This window comes from Ambystoma mexicanum, chromosome 6p (genome assembly GCF_040938575.1).
Source record: "Ambystoma mexicanum isolate Mex_15411 chromosome 6p, UKY_AmexF1_1, whole genome shotgun sequence".
Taxonomy (NCBI): domain Eukaryota; kingdom Metazoa; phylum Chordata; class Amphibia; order Caudata; family Ambystomatidae; genus Ambystoma; species Ambystoma mexicanum.
This window is the reverse complement of record NC_090935.1, coordinates 99,465,309-99,489,240: the sequence shown is the minus strand read 5'-3', so window position 1 is coordinate 99,489,240 and position 23,932 is coordinate 99,465,309. Positions and strand designations below refer to the sequence as shown.

Below are 23,932 nucleotides of genomic sequence, written 5' to 3'. Positions count from 1 at the left end.
TGATAAGGATAGTTCCATGTGTAGTGCCCCCATTTCTAGCATAGGAAGGGATGGGTCATTGTTGGATCCTATCTGAATTCAGCTTTTTGGTACACTGGAGTACAAAGTTCAGATTTGTATGTGACCTGTTTGAAATGAGTTGTATTGTTGCATTAGTGAAAGTGTACATGAGGAATTGAGCTGTTACTATGGCAGGTGTCCCTCAATGTTGACCCTTGTCTCGTTTTTTTCTGTCCACCGCTCACCAGTGAAAAGTGCCAAGATCAACGAGTACCTGCTGGAGAAGTCGCGCGTGGCGCATCAGGATGCGGGCGAGAGGAACTTCCACATATTCTACTGCATGTTCGCCGGGATCTCCGCTGCCGACAAGGAGATGTTCGGGCTCCTGGATCCCACGCTCTACAGGTACGTGTGGAACGCCTCCACTCCCTTTTAGTTAAGATTGCGCTTGGGTAAGACTGCCAGAATGATTGACAGACCTTGATGCTTGGGTGGCATGTGACCATCTCTCTGCGGTGGCTCAATGTGGCAGGATTGGTTAATCCACCACCGTCTGGTGTCCGGCCCAATTCGAGCAGGCAATGTGGTGCGGTGTGAGAGAGCCTCATTTTGTGGTCAGTGGTTCTAGTCCACCTTCCCTCCATCAAAGAAACTGCCCATGAATTCAAGTGCTGCAAAGTGAGATTTTGTGGTGGTAGGTTGCAGGGGACAAGATGTGGTGTAGCTTTCTTTGTACTCTGGAAGTAGTAGATTGATTTTGAATGGCTACTTGGACCTTGTTTTCCTTCTCATTGAAATGTGACCCAGTTGAGAAAAGGACTGGCCGTTATGAAGGGTCTCCTAATGGCGGCTCCTTTCTGGACCTTCTGCTCAAAATGTATGAGGCTGGGGTAGAGCTCTCTTATGCATCCTAGAAGCCCTCTGGATTCTTGAAGGAAGTTTGAACAAACCTGATTAAAGAAAGCACAGTAAACACAACTGACAACCCTTATGAATAGCAGGAGTTGACGGTCTATGTCAAGCCCGGCAGAACAAGCGGCCGAGGAGAGGTCGGTGGACATTACTCACCTCATTCTTATCTTGATGCTGGGTGCTCCCCGCTGGTCCATAGTGCAAGTGTGAGACCTACCTTACTCTACCCCAGGGAGTGTGATACCAGGAGAGGTCCGCGTTGCAGAAGCGCTTCTAGTGGGCGATTATCGGTCTATGTGAACATACCGCCCTTACAATGCTTCAGCTGCATTCCACTTTTATGTCTTTGTTTACATTGGGTGACCACCTCTATCCTTCTTAACCCCCTGATCATCTAAACCTCTGGCTCCATAGCCTCACCTGTACTTCCGCAGAAAAGGAATGCCACTGGTGGCATTTTTCTCAACATTTTGGCCAAGCGCTCTTCTTCATCAGTGACCTGTGCAAGGGAATAGGCTGTACCTAGGTGTGCTTCCTAAAGGAAACTACGGGTCACCGGCTTATCGTGGCCTTATAACCTCAAGATTCAAAAGTTTGTATCCAAACAGCTTAAGAACTTACTCTGGCTTACTTAAGGACGTACCCAACAGGGACCTCTTGTCATTACTGTGAACAGAATCAAGACAGTTTTACCATTACTGGCATTGCGAAATCTGGAAAATTATTCTCTTCTGATGAACCATTGAAAACAAAAATGGGGAAACCTGTGTTGAGAGATTTGAGCAAATGAGAATTAGAGACTTTCACAAATGAGAGATATTGTGATAATCAACACTGTTCTTTGTTGAATCATCATTTGAAAATAGGTGTGAAGCAACACAGTCTAAATAAAAATTAAAATCCGAGAAATCTTTTGGAAACCGAACTTTGTGGCAGCTTCTTAATTGAACTTTCACTCACCAGAAAATCACAAGTAACTTTGAACTAAATGGTTGGCGCATATGAGGACTATTCCCATTCTTATCTAGACTGTACTTATAGCATAACTTCTGTGCAGTGGGTATATATGTTTAGTTATTTAGCAGATTACGGAATACTATAGACAAAGTGGTCACCCCTTCGTCAAGGAGAGATATTCACGTTAACAAGACTGTAATGCCTGAGATGAAAGGTCCTTCTTTGAGAGGCCTTGTTTTGGACAGAAGAACCATTGGTATCTCGGAAGAAAGTCCTGGCTGCAGTCTAGTGCTGGGAGGGGCTGCCTCAGAAAACAGGACCTTACATTTCTTCAGAGGGTCCAAATCAAGGATTGGCCCTCGGCGACTAATACATACTGCATTGTCATTGGCTGCGATCTTCCGTTCTGTCTGAGCCGTTGCAACAAATTGAGCAGTTTGTCACCCGCCAGGGTTCTAAGAATATATAATAGAATGATATGATTGTATTAGGCCTTTTTTTTGTTTTCAGATTATCCTGATTTTGTCTTTTTTAATTTCTGCAAAACTGCTTGTTTTTGGATATCTTGTTTTCCATTATATGTTACGCCTGTTTCTTGTGTTGTGTATTTTAGCGCTCTGAGGCCTATGGGTGAGCTGGCGCTTTACACAAAAAGAAATCGAAACCTCTACTAAATGACTGTGAGCACTGGGTATATTAAATAGGAAAATGTTAATTGAGGAGCCATTGTCAGGATCCCTCTGAGACGTGCAATATTGGAATACATGTCCCTTGGTTTAACGCCGAAACGGAACGTTTGTCATTAAAGCGCAGATTATGCCATATTATGTCTGGCCGCCTGTTCCCATAGAGCTAGGATTAATAATCCGCGTAATCCATATCCGTTTACACGATTCGGCGGTTGGACGTGGCATGAATACTGTACGTGCGATGAAGCAGAAAAGCTGGCGCTCGATAGGTAAGAGTGCCCGGGGTATGAATAGACTGGAAGCAAAGAGGAGCTGCTGTCTAGGAGTAAGCCACGAGAATGCCCAGGAAAATTTCAAATGCCATTAGAATATTATTGATAAAGGTATGCCGTACAGAGTGCACAGAATCCGGCTCAGAGGTATTAGCATTGCCCCGTGATGGGTGGAGGATAGCTCAGGTGCAACACGCTCGCCTTGGAAGCAAGGCGATGTGGAGCACCACAGGTACGATCCCCGGGTCCTCGCTTAGAAACCTCTGGGTTATAAATAACCAATTATTATAATAGGTGGGAAATGTTGGTATGCGTCTTATTATTCATTGTATGTGAGTGTGTGTGTAAGCATGTGCATTTTTGCCAGTTGTGTGCTAATGGAGTAGAGTGATATACTGATCACATACATTTTGATATAGGATATTTGCAAAAGGCTTTATTCAAATATAAAGGCCAGATGGATAGCTCAGGGGCAACACGCTTGTCTTGGAAGGTAGACAACTCAAGCTTTGAAGGTAGACAAGCTTTGGAACGCACTGCCCACCAACCTCAGAGCAGAAACAACCCTCCTCTCCTTTCGGAAACAACTTAAAACTGCTCTCTTCAACTAACTTGTGCACCTGACCATAGCTACTATCTGTATGTACAAGTACTCAAGCATAACTATTACCCAATGTAACCAAGGGTACAACTGATTGTAACTAAGTTTAAGAAACACTGTAACCAGCGCCACGATGCCTTTGGTCTGATGTGCGCTTAACAAAAGCGAATAAATAAATAAACTCAAAGCAGCAAGGGTTCGATCCCGCGCTTAGAGGCTGTACTCTGGCATTAAGCGCCATATAAAAGCACAACTTATTATTTGTATTATTATGAATTAACAAAAAACCTCCTTGTGGCCCTGTGAGGTGGCCCTATGAGGTGGTATAGGGAAGCTTCTAGTTCTTTCCGAGTGTCCTTGCATCCTTGCAAATCCTGAGACTGCTCGGCTGGATCCCACTCTCCCTAAGGATTCTCGGCTGTCGCTGCTTATTCTGAACCCTCACTTGGCTCCCTGTTTTCCTAGGGTGCCCTTCTGTCACTGCCTACCTCTGCTTGTATCCCTATGTCAATCCCGATCCTGAGATCCTATTCTGTAGTGTCACATTGTACACAAGCCAGGAAACCTTAGCAGCTGCACTGAAATCGCTACAATGACCTGACGATACATAGAGGTTGCTTAAACACATTTCTAGACCCTGTGTGAGGAGAATGCAATATTGACCCCATTTATTAATTATGTGCTTTTAAACCTCTCATTTCAATACACCTTTTCAAATAACATCAGTAATTTTAGGAAACTGCCAGGGCCCACTTTAACACTGCCTGTGCCTAACTTAACCAGTGCACATGAAAAGGATTTCATTTTCATTCTTTTAGTTAAATGCAACTTTGAATAAGAAATGTGTACTGTTTCCACCAGTTGTCTTCCCTGTGGCAGGAGTTTATGGCCTTTTAAATAAGGCCGCAGTTTCCAGACCCAGTGCTCCTTCAGCCAATGAAGCTTAACAATCCCTTTTCTTCATTTCGAGAACAAACTGTGCGGTGGCTTTCTCTTTATGAATCATTTCACTCTGCACCATCTGACAAAGAAGTCTGTGGACCTTCGAAAGCAAAGGCCTTGTTGCATCTTTGTACAGTGTTTTCAGCTATTTCAATGAAAGGCATCAGACCTGCATCTTGTATGATGTTAAGACTTGACTAACACAGCCTTTCCCTTTTTTCCGTATCCATGCTACAAGATAAATATTGACGTGGAAAATAAATAGGTTTCCTTTTCTGGGAACAAGGCAGGTTGTGTAACTCAAAGTATAATAGCGAAGACGGGGCCGGGAGGCAGTGCCCCAATGCGCAATGTAAATGAAGTGGTACGGGGTGGGACAATGCACAGTTTGTGTTTGAGGACACTCTAAAATAGAACGCGGACAGTCGAGTAAGCCACAGCCCCCTCATAGTCCAAAAACAATGTGTCATTTTAAAGCTCAATGTGTAAATCTCAAAGTTTCAATTGGGTGGTGATTTTGGGGCGGCGGCACTGGTAGTGCCCCTAGAGCTGGCACCATTGGTGGTAGATGGAGAGGCCGAAAGCTGAGTAGGGGGCAGTGGGCCAAATGCAGCACTGCCTGCCAAGTTGGGTCGACGGCCTTCTTTCTAAGACTCTCAAGAACCCTAAATTCATCACGAAAGCTTTAATTGGGTTTCTCTGTTTTTGTAGGAACCCCGCAGATGAGGAGCCATGGGCATGGCCTTTAGGTAATCTCTCACACAGTTCCCTTAAGACACACGTGACCTGCCCGCATCTTCTCACCGCAAGTAGAGTTGGGTCCAGCGAAGCTTAGGGTGTCCAGATGCTAGACCCCATGGGGAACCGCCTTTTGTTCAGAAACTTCTTCCTAGCAGTACTGCTTACAGGTTTAGATGGCTGTGGCCAGGGGTGGTGTTAGGTCTGGAACAGACCTGGGGCTGCGCTAATGTTGGAACTGTCAGGACTGGGGGCTAGATAGCCTTTTGATTGTAGTTCCTGAGATTCTATCCAGCGCTACAACCAAAAGACCAGGGGCTATAGCCCTCTTAGCCCCCCCAGCAGCGCCTCTGGCTGTGGCGATTCCTAGAAAATGGCACTGTATGGTAAGAGTCCAACGACTTTATCTCAAGTGAATATGGGCAGGTGGCCTGGAATGCTACGCTTGCTCCTTTGTGTTGCCCCAGTTCTGTCTTCCTCTTTCCTTTTATCAGATGTGTGAGAATGTGTACTTCACTGTGCACCATCTGTGATTGGCAACATCAATTCCCAACACGCAGGGGTGCTCCTTTCCATCCTATGACTATGTGCTTGGACTTCAATTTCCAATGGGCAGAGGTGCTCCAGCTCTTTCCCTCCTGCCGCCGATGCACATATACTTCCTTCTGGACAGTCTCTGTTTCTCGAGTCCCAGACCCTCTTATTTGGTCCTCATGTGGGTCCCAGACTAGCAAGGCTGTAACACCAGGTATTGGTTTACTTTCCTGCCAAGTACGTCCATTACCTCCATATGGGTACAGTTCCCAGACTCACAATGCAGCAACACCACAACTTGGTTTACTCTTCTGCCAAGTACATGTGCCCCTTTCAAATGTTTCAACACTCTTTAGGGTCCCAGACCCACTTGTGGTTTTCAGAATTGGCCTCTTATATAGGTGCCGGTCCTAGACTCACAATCCCGCAACAGCACGACTTGGCTTACTCTCCTGCCAAGTACATGTGCTCTTTTCAAATGTCTTAATACTCTTCGGGGTCCCAGACCCGCTTGTGGATTTCAGAATTGGTCTCTTAAATGGGTGTGTTGGTCCCAGACTCGCAATACTGGTTCGCCACAGCTTGGTTCACTCTCCTGCCAAGCCAGTGGTTCTTTTTCACTTCCTTAAGTTACTTTCAAAGCCACAGACACTCTTGTTCTCTGTTTCTCATGGGGGTGCGCGTCCAAGTCTTGCCCGCAGCTATTAGGGTCCCCGGCCCTTCTCAAATGCTTTCCACACTTCTCCCCTGGAATTCCAGCCCTTCTCTGTATGTCCGCATACATTATTAAGTTAGCTGAGATTTTGGCCCTGAAGATAGGAAAGAAGGGTGGGCTTTGGTAAAGAGGGGGTTTGAGATACGCCGGTATCCTACCGCATTCTCTGGGAAGGGTTGGACCTAATCCCGTAAAGGGCTTTCTCTCCCATCTGATCCTCCCCCTGTGTACCACCCCCAGGTGGACTGTTGTGCTGAAGAAACACCACCCTGGCCCCATGGGAAAGGTCTCCCCTCCCCCCATCCCCAGGGGAGAAGGGACCGCATCCTCAGATTCACCATGCTAGACTCCAAGTCCCAGCATGCAAAGGTTCTCAATTCCATCCCTTTTCACTTGTGGCAGGGTACTTGGACATCAACTCCCAACCGGCATTTGTTTTCACTTCAGTCTCTTTTTGGATTGTGGCCAGACAGTTGGACTTCAATTCTCATCAGGCAAGGATTTTTAAGCCTCTATAAATGTGATTGGAAACCTGGACTTCATTACCCAGTGTGCATTGGTTCTCCTTTATGGTAATTTCTTGAAACCTTTTCTCCCAACTGCAGCCTTCAGCATTATTCCTATTACTCACTTTTCGTTAAAGTCACAGAACTGCAAGTTCCATCATGTACTGTATGTCCACCCTCTCTGGGTTAAATTTGTCAGTGCTTTTTTCTTTCCTGCTCCCGAGGGCTTTTTCACTCTTGGTTGTGGGTGCGTTACCCCCTACTTTGGTCTTCGCAGCACATGTGAATGTGGTGGTGCATAAGCCCTTCTCTCGCTTCTTGGATGATCTGGTTTCTTGGATGGCGTGGTCTCTGCATCTGTCATTCTCACTTCACTTCTGGATCTTGACCCGTTGCCATGAGGCCCTGTTACTCCAACCTACGTATTTGAGCTTAGAGCCCTTTGGGTAACGTGCATGCAATGGATGGGATGCAGAATAACACAGACACCAAATAATCGAACCAACTCAGGAGGATGGCAAAGTGTTGCTGTTTTATTATCAATTATCTAAAACGGGGAGTTACAACGGACATCAACGGACGTTTGATCCAGCTCTCTGCTCATTTCACATAAAAACATATTTACATACTAAAAATGTGTCATACATGACGTCACATTACGTGGCAAATGAGAAAAATCTACAAAGTTTTGTGATAGGCTTAAGGGGAACATCTGAGTATTCTTTCTATACGGGCGAGATTATGATTGAATACATGTTAGGTGGACAACTTATACCTACCTCTAAAACATGTTATCTTCAACACTAAGTACGCAGTATATCATTGGCTCTCCAACTATAGGCCCTACGTTATATGACCGTCTATAATTGGTTGGCATGCCTATGTCATGTATGGAACATTTAGTTCACTTAGCAGCACGTAAACTCATACCCAGGTGGCAGGAGGTGGACTTGACTTTACCGCCCCACCCAATTAGCCCAACTTCTCATCACCCATGCCTGCTGCCAAAAAGATTGTCTTTGAACTTGGCCTTGCAGAGTATTCTCGTCCTGGGAATATAAGGGAGTGTGAGCATGCACTGTATAAAGAACCCCAAGCTCAATTATATGTCCATCCTTGGCTCACACAACAGGAGACCATGATTTGGACCATTTTGCATCATTTAAATGTCTTAAATGAATACAACTTGGCACGCTTGGTGTTCTTTCTTCGCACCTTCACAAGGGATGATTCAGCTTCCCACATTCACTGCCTTCAAGAATAGATAACCGGCCTTGGCCGCTTTGACTTGGATACCACGCCAAACAGCCTCGCCATTTATATCCACGATCTCGTCTAATTCTCGCTGCAACACGGTTCTCGGCTCTTCTCTCCATGGGTCCAGTCTTACTAAATTCTTTACACCGATGTCCAGCTTCTATACAGTGGCGGCTTCGCCTGCAGTCTAATCACTACCTATAGCCAGCTTCTAAGGTCACTTAGTCTACTTTCGTTACAGCATCTGTACAGTTTTTGAATGGCTTGAATTTTCTGCAGCTCATCATGCAAGTGTAATCTTTGCTTCGCTTATGAAAGTGTACTTGATTCTTAACTTCGTCATCAGTTTCTATAGGGCCCTTTCATTCTCTTCAGGCAGTCTTCTCAGGGCATTCCCGCTCATTTCTTGTGAAGTCATCAGCTCCTCTTTCACTCGTTCTCATATTCCTTCAGGGAGTGCCTCCCTCAGATTGTCGTCTCTTCGGGAATACATTTGATAGGGTTTCCCAGTGGATATCTTCTTTCATGTATTCGTTGTGATATGGTCACAACTTCTGGTGTCAAGCATGGCACAATCTCAGGCTTCCAACATACAGGAGGTAGGGGGGCGGGATTTCCTGCAGAGTCTTTCAGCTGCTCATCTACACTGTGTCGGTCTCTCATGGATGTCTGACGTTATCTCCTGGAATGATTGTCACCTTTCAGTGCCTTTCGGGATAATGCCTTCAACACATTTTCCGTGAGCAACTGAGTGCCCGCAATTTGACTTTACGATAGTCAATAGGAGAACATTACTGCTTTGATAAACCTAAAGTCAACTAATGATGAGCTTTATACTCTACCTGCATGCACAGCACGCTGAGGGTCTGGCTCAATTTATGACCACCTTAATGAATTACTCGTTACTGCACGGCCTAGCCCCTCCTGAGTTCAAACTTTCTACAGTTTCACCTTCACTAAAGAAGCCCACGCTTGACCCAAATATGGTACATAACTATCGCCCAGTAGCTGGCCTTCCCATGCCAGCTAAACTCCTCAAAAAATGAGTTGCGTTTCAACTACAGGAGGATGTTTCTAAACACCTTCTGCTTGATAGCCTTCAGTCAGGATTCCGCCCACTATATGGAACCGAAACTGTACTAATGACATTCTTTGACAAGTGGCCGAGAATGATGATTTGATATTACTGGTGATGTCGCACTTATCGGGAGCCTTCGATACAGTGCAGCACGATATCCTACTGTCTTGTTTGGTGCCAGTGGTGGAAGTTTCTGACCAAGCCTTGTGCCTGTTCAACTCTTTCCTATCTAACCATTTCCAACGTGTGAAACTTGCAGCGCATCACTCGGGAGCAATACAAATGAAATGTGGTGTTCCCCAGGGCTCCTCTCTATCTCGCCCATCCTGTTCAATCTGTACCGCCAACCTCTCATGATTTGGGTTTCCACTCGTACGCTGACGACACTCAGATTTATCAGAAAGGATCTGAGCTCGCTTTTGCCCATAAAATCAAGAATCTGGGTTGCATCTGGCAATTGGATTTTGGCAGCGAGCAAGAGGTTGGAGCCATGGTGCAATCAGTGTTGTATTCCCTTGCGCTCCCATTCCTCCCGCAAGAAGACCATTCCATTGTGGTGGGGACACTGATCAACTCACGACTTGATTATGGGAATAGCTTGTTCACAGGCATCGCCAGAGGTCAAATGTCACGGCTGCAGAGCACTCGGAACGCTGCAGTTGGACTTGTTTTTAAAGGATCTAAAGCTACTGCTAATTGACCGCTCAATAGGTCCTTCCATTGGCGACTTGTTGAAGGATGGATCAATTTTAAAAATCTTCGCCTGTTTGCAGGGTCTTTCCTCAGATAATCGCTTCTTGGCTAAGATACCAGCCGCAAGATCTGTCTCGAGTAGGGGATAGGCGCTTTTCGATTTATGGCCCCAAATTGTGGAACTCTTTCCCTGGGATCTCCGGAGTGTTGCGGAGTTCTGAACATTTTGGAAAACCTTAAAAATGCCTCTGTTGAAATCATTGTCCTCAGGGGCCTTCTTAATTTGCTCGAACAGTTGTGTTGATGTACATGAGGCTTGTTTTTCTCTTTCTCGTCCACCTGCGCCCAGATGCAGTTTATTCCGTCGAGTGCGCTATACAAATGACCCAAACCACAAGGAAGCCTTTCTGCTCCTTCTCGGTATCTGGTCAGTCAGGACCTCTTCCTTACTCCCCAACCTCCTCCTGGCTGAGTTCTGTCAGTGGCGCCACAGGCCACATCACGTGATCCTGGCCACAGTATCCAGAGTCTGCGGGTTTTGAATGTTTCTGAGAGATACTCCACTACTTCACCTCACACCCAAAATTATCCACACTATACATGTGGGTTCACATACATCACAGCATACTAGAGCAACAGTTTGAAGAGTCATTTTCCAAAAACTGCACCATTCTGGTTTCCCGGGCACCGTTAGCCAGTATTGGATTAAGCCTCTGAGGGGACTTTTCAGGGGTCAGGGGGGTCAGGAAGGCGGTCTCATGTGTTAATAACCCCGTAAATATCGGCATTCAAGAATATAGTCATATTTTTGCGGTGAAATTAAGGCATGGAACCTGCGGGGTACACCCCCGCAACCCCTGCATTATTTTTAAAGGAGTGGGGGACACCCCTGCAACCCCTGCTCCCAACCCCCCCCCAAATTATCCCCCCAAAAAATATTGCCTATTGCCGTTCCAGACGACCATATATACAGCGATATTTTTGGTGGGGATAATATGTAGTGATACCAGGGAGGCCTGGTGATTGACAGCACCCCTTCAGCAAACGCATTGACCTGCTGAGCCACCTTTCTAGGATTGTCAAAATGTTACCGCTGAGCTGTCTCACCAGTTTATCCTAGGTGAATTTGAGGTAGTGTGCAGCCCTCCATGTTTTGCTAGTGCTGGAGGACTCCTCTTTACCAGCGTTCTATGCAGCGCTTTATAGGAGCACTGGACTAGTCAGTTAACAGAACTGTGAAGTACATTTGAACTGGTCTCCCAGCAGGTGCTCTATCCTTCCATAATGGCACTCATTTCATTGCCCAGCTTTTATGAACTTTAGTGAATGGGATTTGTGAGAAGTTTGCAAATGCCACACATATTGAATTAGTCATTTGATGTTATTGGCATTTATACCGCACTCCGCTGCCATGTGCGTGATCTATGGCGGATCTGAAAGAGAGACGGTGGGCTGGTTAGTGAGGAGAGTGGTGAACACGCAAGACAATGTTGCCGTTGTGTTGATGGGTGCAGACCAGATGTATCCTGGCCTGCGTGCTGGTCACTTTTTAGGTGTCGCGTGTCAAAAGCATAGGAGGCATTTGTGCCTGATGGGAGGGGCGGGTGGGCTTGTGAGCCCGTGGTCCAGAATACATTGGTCCAGTGTGTGATATGTAAACTGGTTGTAGTGTGACGTTTGATGTCTGTTGGATGGTTCTTCAATTGCCATGCGTCTCTGGTATAGTTGGTATGAGTAATGTATGCAGGAGTATAGAAGCTGAGCGGGTTACTGCGGTGAGCAGCCGGAGACCACAATGGACATGTTAACAAGGAGTATTTATAAACCAGAAGTCCCATATAGCAGATCATAACACAGAATAGCCTGGCATGAAAGAATGAAACTCGCATGAAGAAGTCCATATGAGGCAAAAACATTGGGTCCTCTACTCGGTCTCTCTGTAGACCGGTCCCATTTCCCTTTCACATTGCCACTGTATGCATTCTCTCTCTCTCTTCCTCTCTCTTTCTCTTTTCCCCCTCATATATAGATACATTTTAGCCCATCTGCCGCAGGGAACCTGCAGGTGTGGAAAGAGTGAAGTCTGGGGGCTTCCTTCATTACCAGATGCTAGGTGCTAAGGATGATGGGAGGCAGGAACGTGTTCAACTCTCGCAACCGTCTCACACCTCACTCTAACTTACTATGGTGCTGAGCGGTGTGTGTCAAATACCGAAGCTGGAGACTAAAGGTGCATGCGGTGGTGAAGCGAATAGGGTGAAGTCACAGTTTGCCCCGCCATCTCTACGGATCTTACCCCATTTGCTAGGCCGTGGTACACCGGGCACAGGCCCAGCTACTACTTGCTATTAAGACCTTTAGAGAGAGGCCCTCTTCCTGTGGGAGCGTAAGTGCTGCAAACGACCTGGGAAGTGTTTGCACATACAGTAAACTCAGGAGCAGGGCAGTTTCTAGCCAACTTGGTGCCCAGGGTGAAACATCAGAATGCATCCCCCACCCCCAGTGACTGGCACACGTCACTCCCAAACTACACCTCTGTTGTGCGACAAAACCCCTCCTCAATATGAATAAATAATTGCTATATAAATGAAGCTGGTTTCATATGTGAAAACACAGCTGTTGCTGCCCAAGTAAATGGTTTTTCTGTCGCCTGCTCTTAGGATAGGCCTTGCCTGAATGCAGTTTCAAACTGTCCTTACTGGCACACTGCGGTGTGAACGGCCTATCGGGGTCTGAGGGCCCACTGACGTGGCCCTGTGTTGCAGGTGTTCTGTTTGTACCACCTCACTTGTATTTTGTAAGGGGCAATACTAGACTAACCATATGAATTATTTTCTGATAGAAGGTTATCATTCCAAGATGGACAGTCTGGTACACTCTTGTACTCTTTCAAAATACCTCTATGAGAGTGGGAAAGGGGACAAATGGCACCAATGAGAATAGCTGTATACTTTGCATTAAATCACAGAGGATTTCAGGACTATAACAGTGATCAGAGATCTCCACATTTGATAAACAAGTCTGTGATAAAAGGATTGTATATGTGAATCTCTAAATGCATAACTGATCCATGGCTTAGCGCTCAAATCATGGTTCACAATACTCACCCTAACATTAGAATGTTTGTAACCATGAACCATGCATGCTAATTTGGACAGCTTGCATTTTTGGATGCAAGTATAAAATGGCTGCCACATCAGCCACTCAAATGGGGCACAAGGGCTCTTTTGCTTCTTGTTTCTGAAGAATTTTAGAAGAGGAAGGGCTGGGTCTCAGTGTGGGCATGCCCAACCCCCAATACAGAAACATCTTTAGGGAATTATATATACAGACGGGGCAGGATACCAGCACAAGAGAGACCCAATAAACAATGCACAGAAAGGCTAAACAGAAAGGATTGTACCTCTTTCAAACGTTAGCCTGACCAGTAATAAACTGATAAAGCGTTTTAAACAAACCCGGCTTCTGGTGCATGGTAAAGGGCTCACAGTTCCTCAGCCACTACCTCCTCACCATTGCGCAGGCCTCAGTGGTTAATTCGGCAAAAAAGAGCAGGCCCATGCTTTATCTAACTAGCTGGCATTAGCATCACTTGTTAGTGCTGGCCTGCAGCTAGTGAAAATCATAGTGTGGCAGTGTAGACAGGGTGTTTGGCCGCGTGGATTTACAATTTGAGGCAACTTCTTTGATTGCTTCATGTGTTTAAGTGTGGGCACAGTATGGCATGCTCGTCAGAGTCACATACACAATATAGTCCAGTGTGTTATTGTATGGATATTGGGCACATCAGACAAAAACAGGTATATGTGCTGTTACATAAGGGAGCACCACATAGACACCATTAACCAACAGGGTGGTGACTTGTGCAGCGCACAAAACATTGCTGCACACTTCACTGCATTGATTGGCCATGGACTACTGTCTGTATGGTGACACACCAGGCACTCCACTTTCCTAATCAATGTGCAAAGTGGCATTGAGTTGCCTTCTGGTGTGCTCGCTAGGCAGTGGCTTGATTCTGAGAGGATGCATTTAGTCCATGAGCCAAAGCAGCCACTAGAAAACTTAAGCAAGTAAATGACAGTTGACCTTTCCAGGGATGCGCCATATGTAAAGTTTTTGTGTGTCAAAGAGACATGAAAATAAAGAAAATAGTTTAAAACTTTGAAGAAAGCATAGGTTTGGTCAGCTAGCTGATAATTGTGCTCGCCTGGTGAATACAAACGCCCTTGTTCAGTTATTAGCACTGAAATGTTAAGCACATACTGTGTACAAACAATGGCTTGGTAAGTGGGGCATCACTTATAAATTGCCCTCTTGAAAGGCTGTCAATACAAAGAATGAGGGGTGCTGGGTGTGTGACTCTAGAGCATGGGTGCACAACATGCAGGCCAGTTGCGGCCCGCCATGCCATTTTGTCCGGCCGCGAGGCACAAAGACTTTCCTAATGGAGAGCGGCCCGCAAGCCACATCGGCCGCCCTCCATTAGGAAAGTCTTTGTTGTCTTTGTTAGACGGAGCGGAATGAAGAAATATTGAACCTCTCCCAGTTCAGGTGAACCTGGAATTACGGAGAGTTCAGAGTTTCACACCGACACGCACATTTTATGAATTGAAGAGCATTTTAGAGATTTGTGGATGCTTTTGTCAAACACATCAGCAGGGCAATACAAATGGATTGTACAGCCGAAAGCGCCCTATCTGCTTAACGGATGCTAGCATTTAAACAGCGGGGGGTGGCGTGGGAGAGGGTGGAAGAGTCACACTCTGGTACCACATGGAATTCCAGGGGTGAACAATATTACATAATCGACTCCTGCACCAGTTTCGCTTTTTGTTGCTTTCATTTATGGATAAAGGTGCTGCGACAGGATTTTAGCAACCAGTGTTTATTAGTTACATCCATTTATTTTACAGTTTTCTAGAGCGTCAAACAGGCACGTGGGTATCCGGGCTGGGCCTTCATCCTGCTCACCACAAGTGTGTGGGGTAAACAAAATTATGAAAAAAGCAGGCTCATAATGCAGGCCCACTACAAAAACGATAGGGGCAAACCTGCCTAGTTTTGGGTTTAGTCTGGAGCAGTGGCGTTGTCAGGAATCAAATTTAGGTGGGGCACAGAGGGGGCCAAATACAAAAGTAGGGGGGCCGCCTATGAAAGGCAATGTGACGTCACAAGCCCTCGTGCAGAGAAGCTTTTGTACACACCAACTACCAAACGTCACTGTACATCGCCTCCCATCAGAATGTCAGCACAAAATCATTGTCACTAATGACCAATCATTCACAGTTTTGTGTGCTACATTCTGATTAAAGGGGCTGGTCTTGACAGGAAGAGGGAACTTAACAGCTCTTCATTGGTGATTTCGGCCCTGTGTGTGTGCCGTGCGGGCAAACACAGCACTGCAGACAGTGCCGAGTGAGTAGCCCAGCTGACGTAGGGGTGGGTGAAAGGGGGGGGCAGGATTTCAGAGGAGCCCACCATGCCCACCCCGCCCTAGCGACACCTCTGTTCTGGAAACTCCTGGTTTCCAGGCTCTTCTACGGGTCTCTGGGGAATAACGTGGAGTTTCTGGCAGTCTTTTTACCACTAGATGTAACTATTGGCCCTTCTTGAATTACATTGCAAAGTAGGTGAGACGGTGGGGGATCAGAGATGCCCATATTTTCTACTACTTTGGGGGTCCCCATGCAGAAATATTTCTCCAGAGGTGCAGAGAAGTTATTGTGCTTCCCCCTGCTACATGGAAAAAAAACTCAAGGGAACACCTGCTGCTTTTACCCTCACCTCAAGGGTGGAGGTAAACATGGTGGTGTTTTCAGTCCATATTCTACCTGTAATCAGGTGGTATTTACTGATGGTGGTATTTCTTTAGAAAACAGCAGTAAATACCTGCAAGCTGTTAATGTGTCAGATGGTAAAAATTGTTGCATTTTCCGGTTGTATACCACCTGTCATCAGGCTGTATTTACAGCTGGCGGTATTGTCGTTGGTAAATTCCACCAAACATGTGATGTAAATAAAACGGTACACCTCCAAAAAGGTGTTATTTTTCCAACTGTCATAGTGTTTGTTTGGGGGTGGGGGCCATGGGGCATAATGTTTGGTTAGGGGTGAGGGAGCCATGGGGCATAGTGTTTGGTTAGGGGTGAGGGGGCCATGGGGCATAGTGTTTGGTTGGGGGTGAGGGGGCCATGGGGCATAGTGTTTGGTTGGGGGTGAGGGGGACATGGGGCATAGTGTTTGGTTGGGTGTGAGGGACATGGGGCATAATGTTTGGTTATGGGTGAGGGAGCCATGGGGCATAGTGTTTGGTTGGGGGTGAGGGGGCCATGGGGCATAGCGTTTGGTTGGGGGTGGGGCCCATGGGGCATAGTGTTGCACTCCAAGAGTGAACCCAATAATAAAGCTAAAACAGGCACAGTTGGGAGATGTTCATCTTTGGCTTTTTTGAGGAAACCTGACTCAATGAAGGCCATACTCCTCTTGGGCAACACAAACAGCAAACTATAGCAGTCCAAAATAACGGCATGTCTAATCAAGGGTCAATAAAATATAATTTTTCTATTTAGTTATTGTATATCGTCTGTTTAATTAAATTATATATAACAATGGAAAATGTGTAGTACAAAATGTAAGTTTGAAATATAAATAAAAATTGTTACCCCTCAAAAACATATTCGTTTTCCATGTGTTTAATACAAATTGGGGGTTGAAAAAGCCTCCTACCACACCCTGCCTACCGTCCCGCCCATGTTTACTTTTCGGCCCACCAGGGTCGTTGCTAGGGGGGGCTAAGGGGCCTATAGCTCCTGATCTTTTGGTTGTAGCCCCGGATAGAATCTCAGGAGCTACAGCCAAAAGACTAGCTAGCCCCCAGTCCCAACAGTTCCGACATCAGCTTAGCCCCCGGTCTTTTCCAAACCTAGCAACTCCCCTGCGGCCCACTATAGCCATCATGTAAGGTACTTTCGGCCCTCTGTCAAAATCAGTTGTGCACCCCAGCTCTAGAGCATCTTGCACGTTGTGTTTAGAATATGCATTCATTTGTTTGCATTTTGCAAACGCATCGCAATCATGCACAAGTTGGCAGAATGATCAGAGTCAGCTTTCTGGGAGGGCCCCTTACTGCACCCATCTCCTGAGCTGTTTAGCTCAGCGCCCTGTGCCTTCGCCCGCTCCGCCGGGCCAAGAAACGGGGCATCTTAGGAGAAGGCTTTGGTGGCTGCATCCGAGGCTGACTCGAAACCGAAGTCCAGGATGAACCAAAGTTGTCAAAGGAATGTTCAGAGTTGGTAACAACGGTGCAATTTCCCGGAGCGGTCAAAGTAGGCCGTGTGCTGGGCGCAGAAACTCTGACGGGGCATGATCAGCTGTTGGGTAGCATGTGACACGCGGAATGGTTTCTCCCAAGTAGAGCGTGCCAGCATAGAATGTAAACCTGTTCCCAGTGCCGAAACTCGAGCCGGGGCTCTCAAGGGTGCGTGGCCAGCCAGGGGGTCGGTGACTCAATTAGGAGGCAACACTTACCTCACCTGAATGTTGCTTGTTAGGTCACGCCCCCATAAGAGCTCCAGCTCAATTTTACAGTAGGGCAGGAACAGGAGGCATTCGGGGTCAGGTAAGTGTTACCGGTCTTTTATTTGCTGCACTGACCCCTGCCAGGCACCCCTTTCACCACTGCATCTCTAATGAGGTGCGTGGGTAAGGGGGTGAGGCAACGCAATGAAAATGCAAGAGCTTCAGGCTTGATTTAAAAAAAAAAAAAAAAAAGGCCTGCCTTCTATCAGCCTGGTGGCCTGGGGTTAGCAGGGGTCATTAGGGAACCCCGCCTCGGAAACAATTTTCGGAGCCTGCATAGCCCCGCCCCACTTAAAGCCCTGCCTGGTCCCATCCACCCATGGAGCACTCCATTGGTCCCCAGGTGTTTGTATATGCTAGCGTGGCGAGACATGGAGCCTCCTGGCCCTCACATCAGCTTCTCGGGTAGTCCCGGCTATTGGCACGTAAGCAGTGACATTTCCCTGAACATGTAATCCCGTCTCCTTGTCATGCTTGCAGAATCCCGTGTGTTCATTTTCCACAAGGCAAGGGAAGGCTCGATTACACGATGAAACGCAAAGGGTGCACTTCCTGGGCTTTGAGCTCTGGCTGACATATATATTACTGACAGGTGAAGTACTAAGCAGATGGCATTATAAAGAATCTTCGGGGTACACTAAATTAAGTCTCAAATACAGCATTTGACTAGAAATCATTTTCACATAATTTGATCAATATTTTGGCATCGTATGTAAAGAATAGGGCGCTTTGACACACAATTTACTTGATATATAAGCGCCTTACAAATGCACAATAAAATGAAATAAATATATGGATGTACCTTTTGGCAGGGGAGTTGCTAGGTCTGGAAAAGACCCGGGGCTAAGTTGATGTCGGAACTGTTGGGACTGGGGGCTAGCTAGTCTTTTGCCTGTAGCTCCTGAGATTCTATCCGGGGCTACAACCAAAAGATCAGGGGCTATAGACCCCTAAGCCCCCCCCCCCTAGCAACGCCCCTGCAAAATTGACCCCAGTTCCTGAATTCAGAGGGGTCCTTGCATCCCAAACATAGCCAATCATTTCACCTAAAAAAAAAAAAACGTGCTCATGCGCACATCTTTCAAAGCATTTGCTATTGACCAACGCTTGAGAAAGTGGTCTGTGACAAAAACAGAGCTCGCTTTGGAGGAGTTATCTATAAACCATTGCAACTGCGTGGCTGGCAAGTGATTGGCATGGCCTGATTGGCATGGCACACGCTGTTTTGCCTATGTTGGCATTTGCATAGGCAGCACAGGAGAAGGTCGAATGGAACCAACCCAACGCTCACTCTAGAATGTGAGTGTGGGGACCTCTACAAGGGATTGTGGACTGGGTTGGATAGACTCTACACCCATGGATAAGTGCCCGACCCAGTGGCTTTGAACTGGTGCGTTTAGTTTTGGCCGCACTACCACGATGAAACTTCTAGATATGTAGGATGAAGGCCGCCCCACCGCAGGCAGTCTTAGACCCCGAGTGGCGTTTAGCGGTGTTGTGTTTTCTTGGTTAGCAACCTTTATAGAGCAAAGCAGTTGGTTTAATTTGTGTTGCCATGGGCTCCATCGCCAACCACAGTCAGCTGTTCCTGACCATCACCAACCTTCACTGACCACTGACTAACATCAAACACAGTCGACCATCACTGAACATTGCCGACCATGGCGGACCATTGTCAGCACTGTCCACCCCACCGTAGGCCAGTGGTTGACCGTTACCACTGCGATCAACCATGGCCAACTGATGCCTCTCCTTTCTTTCCATGGCAGCCATTTCTGTCTGGGTATCGCCTAATTTGGCCAATCGTCACCTCGTAGGCAACTCACCTTTCTCTCTGCCCGGCATCTTGAAGGAAGTTTGCACAACCGAAGCGGTACCGTTTAGCAACGCCAACACTGTTTACTTTGGCAAGGTTTGCTTCGGCCTATCCTGTGGAACAATACGCAGTGGCCTGAAAAATGTGCCTGTGTTCTTATTGGTTAGGTGTTTGGATTTCTTGAATAGAAGTAGGTGATCCAGGTAGAGAAGACATCTCAAGTCAAGGTCATGAGCAAAGACTTCAGCAAAGAGACCTCCTGACTATTCTGTCTTGGTCCTCTTGTAGGAAGGAACACCATGCAGTTGGTTTTATTGCTGCACTGGGGCTGAGTCAATATCCTCAAATATTGATCCTAGAGTTGGAGCCATTTCTTCAGCTGGGGCTTGGTGGGGGTTCCCCGCCACCGCTAGAGGTTGCAGCTTGCCGGCCGCCTTCGAGCAGCGCTTAGGGTGAAGTCAGGGAATCGGCACGAAGGATACTGACCCGCCACCACCAACTGAATGAACTCCATGGGTGCTCCCAAAATTTAACTTGCCGCTTTGTCACGAAGCAGTTTGGACTACCGCAAGGGGGAAACAATGTTTGTGTGGCAGGAAAGCTTGCCACCAGGGACCTCAATGCAGAAACGTTGCAACAGTGCACCTGGGGAACATGGCCTGGTGGAAAAAGGCACTGAGAGAATATGTTTTTGGGGTAGTGCATTTTTAGTTAACGTGGAGTCTTCAATCACCCTGTCAGGGCGGGGTCCTCTTCCCCCTCAGGAACAGCAGAGCTAAGGTGCCCTGCCAGCCTCTACACGCGCGCGCACACACACACACACACACACACACACACACACACACACACACACACACACACACACACACACACACACACACACACACACACACACACACACACACACACACACACACACACACACACACACACACACACACACACACACACACACACACACACACACACACACACACACACACACACACACACACACACACACACACACACACACACACACACACACACACACACACACACACACACACACACACACACACACACACACACACACACACACACACACACACACACACACACACACACACACACACACACACACACACACACACACACACACACACACACACACACACACACACACACACACACACACACACACACACACACACACACACACACACACACACACACACACACACACACACACACACACACACACACACACACACACACACAACTATTTAAATGAGGCTACAATCAAAGCAGTGAACTCAATACCGGATCCGGAACGTCCTCGGGCAGAACACAGCTGACCAAGTATACAAATCTGGTCCCATCGCCTATGCAAACACTGAGGGCAGACGTGCCAGTGTAACTTTAACCCTTTCCGCTGCAGGCCAATCTGTGCCTGTAAGCACCCAGGTTGCGAAGGGGCATCACTCTCTGAAAGCGTGGAATCCGATCTGCCGGACGATTGAGTCCTGCAAGGCCTGCGTCCAGAAAGGGATGGTTTGGCACTCCCTGGAGATCTCAACGTCACTCTCCCTGGAGATCTCAACGTCACACTCCCTGGAGATCTCAACGTCACTCTCCCTGGAGATCTCAACGTCACTCTCCCTGGAGATCTCAACGTCACACTCCCTGGAGATCTCAACGTCACTCTCCCTGGAGATCTCAACGTCACACTCCCTGGAGATCTCAACGTCACACTCCCTGGAGATCTCAACGTCACTCTCCCTGGAGATCTCAACGTCACACTCCCTGGAGTTCTCATTGTCACTCTCCCTGCAGTTCTCAACGCCACACTCCCTGGAGTTCTCATTGTCACTCTCCCTGGAGTTCTCAATACCGCAGGTCTCCATGTCGCACTCCCTGCAGGTCTCCATGTCACACTCTCTGCAGTTCTCAATACCGCACTCCCTGCAGTTCTCAATACCGCACTCCCTGCAGTTCTCAATACCGCACTCCCTGCAGTTCTCAATACCGCACTCCCTGGAGTTCTCAATACCGCACTTCCTGGAGTTCTCAATACCGCACTTCCTGGAGTTCTCAATACCGCACTCCCTGGAGTTCCCAATACCGCACTCCCTGGAGTTCTCAATACCGCACTCCCTGCAGGTCTCCATGTCGCACTCCCTGCAGGTCTCCATGTCGCACTCCCTGCAGGTCTCCATGTCGCACTCCCTGGAGTTCTCCATGTCACTCTCCCTGCAATTATCAACGTCACTCTCCCTGCAGTTCTCAACGTCACTCTCCCTGCAGTTCTCAACGTCACACTCACTGCAGGTCTCCATGTCGCACTCCCTGCAGGTCTCCATGTCGCACTCCCTGCAGGTCTCCATGTCGCACTCCCTGCAGGTCTCCATGTCACAATCCCTGCAGGTCTCCATGTCACAATCCCTGCAGGTCTCCATGTCACAATCCCTGCAGGTCTCCATGTCACAATCCCTGCAGGCCTCCATGAAACACTCCCTGCAGGCCTCCACGAAACACTCCCTGCAGGCCTCCGTGTCACACTCCATGGAGTTCTCAACGTCACACTCCATGGAGTTCTCAACGTCACACTCCTTGCAGGTCTCAATACCAGACTCCCTGGAGGTCTCAATGTCGCACTCCCTGCAAGTCTCAATGTCGCCGGGTGGATAGCTCATGAGTTAAGCGCCAGCCTCTCACATGGGCCCACCTTATTCAAAGGTTGCCCCAGCTCGAGGTTGGTCACTTGCAAACCATTAAATGGGGTAAAAAAAAGAACATCAGTGCTTGGAAGTGAAAGACATCGGACATGAAGCGCTATAACCTATTATAACACATAGCTCTTGGGAGAATGAACCCACATGGCAGCCTGCCCGCTTTCATATCGGCGGTGTCCAAGCCCAAGTCCATGAATGCACTGCCTCCCCCCCTCAAGCTGGCTCTCACTCACCGAACACCCCCACCACGGGAACAGTTTCAGCTTAGCAGCTGCATAATAGGGCTAGGTTTATCCAGGGTGGAGGCATGTGGGCAGGCCTGCCTTGCATGTGGATTAAGGTGGATTAAATGTGTTCATGGGATGACCTGAAATCGGGTTGGAAGGGAAATGAGGTTGGACAACCTTCTCGCTATTGCGCGATGAATCTGTGCTCTCCAACCACTCAGAAATTAAATGCTTTTCCAGGGAAGACCCTACTTGGTAACCGCCCCCCCACACCCTCCTTTTCGAGTTATTTTTAAAGCATTAAAACTTCATTTCAGTATCCGCGCTCTACAGCATGAGACGCCCTTAAAATGGCAGCGTGTGCCACTGGCGTAAGTAAAGCAAACGGGTCTATACGTGTCACATCAGACGGGTATACAGGTGCCCTTACGTTTGTAATGGGGCGGATGAATGGGCAGGAACTACCTTCTGCCCCTACTACGCAAGTACCAATTTCTGCCGCTACCCCTCACCAGTACCGTACAGGCATAGCTCTCAACCATTTGTCTTGCAAAGGTGGGTGAAATCACCCGATTTTGTTTCTGGCGGGTGAGACGCCCATTGGAATGAATGGGCGTGCAGGAGGCCTGGCAGGTGAGTCAGCCCTTTGCAAGGCGGGTGACACCTGCCAAAAGCGGGTGAGTTGAGAGCTATGCCGTACAGGTGAGACACAATATCAGCTAAGGCAGTCTTATGGCCCCATGAGTCTATGGGTGTGAGATGAGACAAACTAAGGCAGGTTCTAAGAGACAATACTCCAAATAGTCAAAGTGCATGCCTCTGCCATAGGTTGCGTGACACAAGTAGGGATGGCGGATAGTAGAAGCACAAGTAGTGTGCTGTACATAACATCGAAGGAAGGCGCATTCCTGGTTACCAAGAGTTGGACTCGCTACACGGATAGGACAGATGGACATATAGGCAGGGATAGATGCAGAATACACGGGCATGGACACCAACATATGGCAAACACACAGAGTGACCGAGATACAAATGAAGGTTGCCAATATGGAGAAGAAAAACGCAGAAGCGCAGCCATTTTCCTAGCACAGAGGCTGCAGCAGGCCTAGAATTTAGCTAGGCATCAGGCAGAGATGTTGCATTCATAAAACACATCTATTTTAGAAGCTTTTGAAGCTGCCCAGGCCGTAGTTCATAGCAAGCGCCAACGTCAGATGCCCGAAAGGGAGTAGTGGATGTGCAGAACGCAGAGACGAGATAACAGTTCCCAGAACCGAGAAGCAATAGACTCCCAAGCTAATTAAGTTACGAAAAGTGCACAAAGAGCTATTGATGTACAGGTGCATAAGATCAGTATGCCAAACACTTAGTCACAATGTGTCTCCAGAACCCTCAAAGAGTACAACATGCACATTAGAATGACCTAAAAACCCCAATAAATAAGAAATTCATTCTCCAAAATGGTCCCCTAACACGTGATCAAAACATGAACACTAGCTATTCATTGCGAGACGAGCACAGATAAGGCACCTGCTGAACTCCGTAGAATACACACACACACAAGACGATAGGCCACATGACCTGGGAATGATGGGAGTACTTCTAATTGGAATTAGTTCAAACCATGTACTTCTCTTCCCCTAACCTATGTGCCACTTACATTTTGGCATCTCGTCATAGTGCCTAAAGTTGATGAGAAA

The 23,932-nt window shown here is 47.5% G+C and overlaps 1 protein-coding gene across 2 annotated transcripts in view; it reads left to right on the top strand.

Moving 5' to 3' along the window:
* Window positions 1-23,932, top strand: part of LOC138511235 (myosin-IIIb-like) — a 686,303-nt gene that overhangs the window by 409,340 nt on the left and 253,031 nt on the right. For both annotated transcript variants that reach the window (XM_069626778.1, XM_069626777.1), the window contains exon 6: window positions 249-405. In XM_069626778.1, the coding sequence (XP_069482879.1) occupies window positions 249-405 (157 nt within the window). The remainder of the gene's footprint in view (window positions 1-248; window positions 406-23,932) is intronic.